We start from the raw sequence: 3,816 nt of genomic DNA on the forward strand, positions 1-3,816 counted from the left end.
GCAGGGGGAGCTCATCGCCCGCCAGCTGATGAAGGAGCTGGGCGTCGAGGACGGCGACCTGCTCACCGGAGCCTACCTGGACCTGCTGCTGGCCCGGGGGCAGCCCGGCGCGTGAGGACGAGCGCGGCCCGCGCCGCCCGCCCGCCCGCCGTCCCCAATAAAAGCTCCGCGCGGATGGACGGGCCTCCCGGGTCGTGTCGTGCGGCGGCCCCGGTGGATCCCCGCGCCCCATCCGGGAGGGAGGCGCCGGAGCAGATGGCCGGGGGGGCGCCGGGGCTGCCGCGTCGCCGCCGTCTGTCTCCGCTGCCGATCGGTTCGGTCGGCAGGGAGATCCCCGAGCCGGTGTCGTGTCGCAGCTGCCTGGTCCGCCCCCGGGGAGGCACGGCGGGGTCCCCGGGGCCCCCCCCGAGGCACGGCGGGAGCTGGGGCAGTCGCCGCGCTCCAGCTGTGCACCCGGCTGCACGCTGTGCACGCTGCTCCGGCCCTGGCAGCAGGTCCTTGCCGGGGCCTGATCCGCATCCCGTGGGGCAGCGCTCGGCTCCGCGCGCAGCCGCGCCGCCGTCCTGCGACGCCTGCCTGGGCCGCGGGTGACACGTCCTGCACTGGGCRGTGGCTGCAGGACGCGGATCTGGGGCCGAGGGGCTGCAGCTGGCCCGGTACTCCCCTTCCCCTTTCCCTGCCCTCTCCCCGCGCCCGGCAGCGGTGCCGGGCAGGCGGAGGTGGGCTGCAATCCCCGGGGCGCGCGGTGGGGACAGGGCTGCGGCCCGCCCTGGCCCCGCAAAAACGGCGGCGGCTGCTCCGTGCGCCGAGACAGCGGCCGGAGGTTCCCTGCGGGGCCGGACCCCGGTGCGAAGCGGTGCCGGGAGGGAAGGGTCTCGCGGGCGGCAGAGATGCCCCGCGCGGCTGCAGCCCCGGCCGAGGGGCGTCCCGGCCCCGCGCTCCCCGCTGCTGCGCGCGCGGCGTTCGGGGCGTTTGCGCCGCGTTCCCCGGGAGCMCCGTGCGAGCCCCCAAGGGGAGGGCGGTCTCCTATAACAACCCGTTTCCCAGAAACCGTGAGACCTAAACACTCGGTGTGCTGGCAGGGCCCTTCCTGCGCCCCCGCGGGGGCGGCGGGGGCCAGCACGTTCCCCGGTCCCGTGGCCAGGGACCCGCAGAGCCGGCGGCCCAAGGGCACRGGCGCATGTGCCCGGCTAACGCTGCTACCCTGCGGGCGACGGGTGTCTGCACAGGCGCTGCCCGCTGCTGGTGGGGCCGTGGTCCTGCGTGCCGGACAGCCACCAGCACCCAGGCYGTGTCCCGCGGGAAGGGCAGGGCCCTTCGTGCTGCGTCTAGCGGTGGCTTGGGAAGGAGGTCCCGAGTACCGCTCCCCTTGTAGGAGGCGTTTCCTCATGGGCCTGCTCTGCCTGGGAGCCGGTGAAGCTTTTGCTGCCTGGCTTCCTGGGGAGCCCCTCCAGCAACCCTTAGCAGGAGGACAGCTCGGCTGAGCAGGGGGAGGCAGAGCCAGCGCCCTCCAGCACCTCCTGCACTGGATCGTGCTCCTGCRCTGGGGTTGGAAGGTGTCCGTGGGAGAGTCACCTAGCTTGTCCCCATCCATCCCCTCCACAGCGGCACAGAACTTGACTCGTCTGTTCTACCTGGGGCTCTTCCATCCCTCTGACTGGAAAGGTGGCTGGGATGTGCATGACGGGGCAGACAGGGATGGGAGGAGGTGGAGGATCCCCCCTTGGCTCAGCACCCTCCTGCAGGGCGGATCAGGCCCTGCAGCGCAGCCTCTCTGCAGGACATGGTGTGCACGATGGGGTGGCACTGCAGGGTCTGACCCGGGGGCAGCAGGCAGAGCAGGGCCCAAGCCCCAGGGAAGCTGCCAGGGCCGGCAGTGAGCAGGCAGAGAGGGGAATCCACACGAGAGGCCCCTGGGACCCAGTGCAGTGCTGTGGCCTGGCCAGACGAGCGGTCCCACAGGAGCACAGCCCAATCCTGCCATGAGCTGGTTCCCAAGCGCTGGATGAGCCTCTGCGGAGAGGGGCTGGTGCACCCAGGCCCACCRCCCCTGGGCTCCACTGCCTGAGGACTGCCCGTGCCACCCGCCAGGCAGTGCACAGATTCCCATGCTGCCTCCCACCCCTCCTGCCTCCGGATCCTCCYCGCGGTACCCTGCTCCTCCACTGCCTCCAGCCCCTATATGGCTTCTTGCAGCCCCCTTGCCCCCCACTGCCTCCTCCTCCATATCCCCCGACTCCCCCACCCATCCTGGTCCCTGCAAGGTGGATTGATCACCGGGCCCAGCTGGTGCAGATGCTCCCGCCTCGCGGTGGGTCTGCAGCCCCCAGCATCYGCCCCGGTGTCGGCGCCGGGCTGGGATCAGCCCCCGGGATCAGTCCTGGCATCGACCCCGGCATCAGCCCCCGGCATCAGCCCCGGCCCGGCCCGGGATCGGCCCCGGGCTGGGCGGGCGCCGGCGGCGCCGGGACAGCTCCGGGCTTCAGCACCGGGGCCGGGACAGCTCCGCGCGGGGCCTTCGCCGCCTCCCGCCCGCGCGGGCTCCGCAGGCCGGCGCCTCCCTGCGCGGTCCTGTGCAATCCCCTGCAAGGTGGCACTGCAGGGTCTGACCCGGGGGCAGCAGGCAGAGCAGGGCCCAGGCCCCAAGCCCCAGGCCCCTGCATGGCCCTGCGCCTCCCTGCGTGGTCCTGTGCAGCCTCCTGCAAGGTCCTGTGCAACCCCCTGCATGGCCCTGCGCCTCCCTGCACGGCCCTGTGCAGCCTCCTGCAAGGTCCTGCGCCTCCCTGCGCGGTCCTGTGCAACCCCCTGCATGGCCCTGCGCCTCCCTGCGCGGCCCTGTGCAACCCTGCGCGGCCCTGTGCAACCTCCTGCAAGGTGGCACTGCAGGGTCTGACCCGGGGGCAGCAGGCAGAGCAGGGCCCAGGCCCCAAGCCCCAGGCCCCTGCATGGCCCTGTGCCTCCCTGCGCGGTCCTGTGCAGCCTCCTGCAAGGTCCTGTGCAACCCCCTGCATGGCCCTGCGCCTCCCTGCACGGCCCTGTGCAACCCTGCGCGGCCCTGTGCAACCCCCTGCATGGCCCTGTGCAACCTCCTGCATGGTCCTGTGCAACCTCCTGCGCGGCCCTGTGCAACCTCCTGCATGGTCCTGTGCAACCCCCTGCATGGCCCTGTGCAACCTCCTGCATGGTCCTGTGCAACCCCCTGCATGGCCTTGTGCCTCCCTATATGGCCCTATGCAACCCACTGCATGGCCCTGCACCTCCATGCACGGCCCTATACAGCCTCCTGCATGGCCCTGTGCAGCCCTGCATGGCTCCCCTATATAGCCCTGCATGGCTCCATGCAGTCCTGCACCATCTTATATAGCTCTGCATTGCCCTATAAAGCCCCCCTTCATAGCCCTACAGTCCCCTATACAACCCTCCACCCACCTACACAGTCCTGYGCCCCGCTATGTGGCCAGCTCCACAGTCCCCTATCCAGCTCTGCRCCTCCCCTATGCAGCCCCTGCACCCCTGAACAGACCCTGTTCTCCTATACTGCCTCCTGCACCTCTCCCTGTAGAGTGCCTGGCACCCCGTCCCCTCCTATACAGCCCCCTCTCACCTCTATAGACAGCCCCTCACTCCTCCCTGCTCTCTTCCCCATATATCCTCCTCTCCATCCCCCACTCCCCTCCCCACACAGCCCCCTATCCCCTCCTTATACAGTCCTCTTTCCCCCACTCCTCCCTGTTCTCTTCCCCATACCATCCTCCCCTCCTTTCCCTAGACAGCCCCCCCTCCCCTCCCCATACACCCGTTCTTCCCTCCCCGCAC

General features: G+C 70.8%; 1 protein-coding gene across 1 annotated transcript in view; it reads left to right on the forward strand.

The window, feature by feature from the left end:
- The first annotated feature begins 28 nt into the window (after positions 1–28).
- The window catches only part of LOC146591092 (C-Jun-amino-terminal kinase-interacting protein 2-like), a 17,018-nt gene continuing 13,230 nt past the window's right edge, over positions 29–3,816 (forward strand). The window contains exon 1 of the mRNA XM_085313474.1: positions 29–111. Coding sequence (XP_085169600.1) covers positions 29–111 — 83 coding nt within the window. The remainder of the gene's footprint in view (positions 112–3,816) is intronic.

This window comes from Rhea americana, unplaced genomic scaffold (assembly GCF_003343005.1).
Source record: "Rhea americana isolate MKP2758 unplaced genomic scaffold, rheAme1 scaffold_388, whole genome shotgun sequence".
Classification (NCBI taxonomy): Eukaryota; Metazoa; Chordata; class Aves; order Rheiformes; family Rheidae; genus Rhea; species Rhea americana.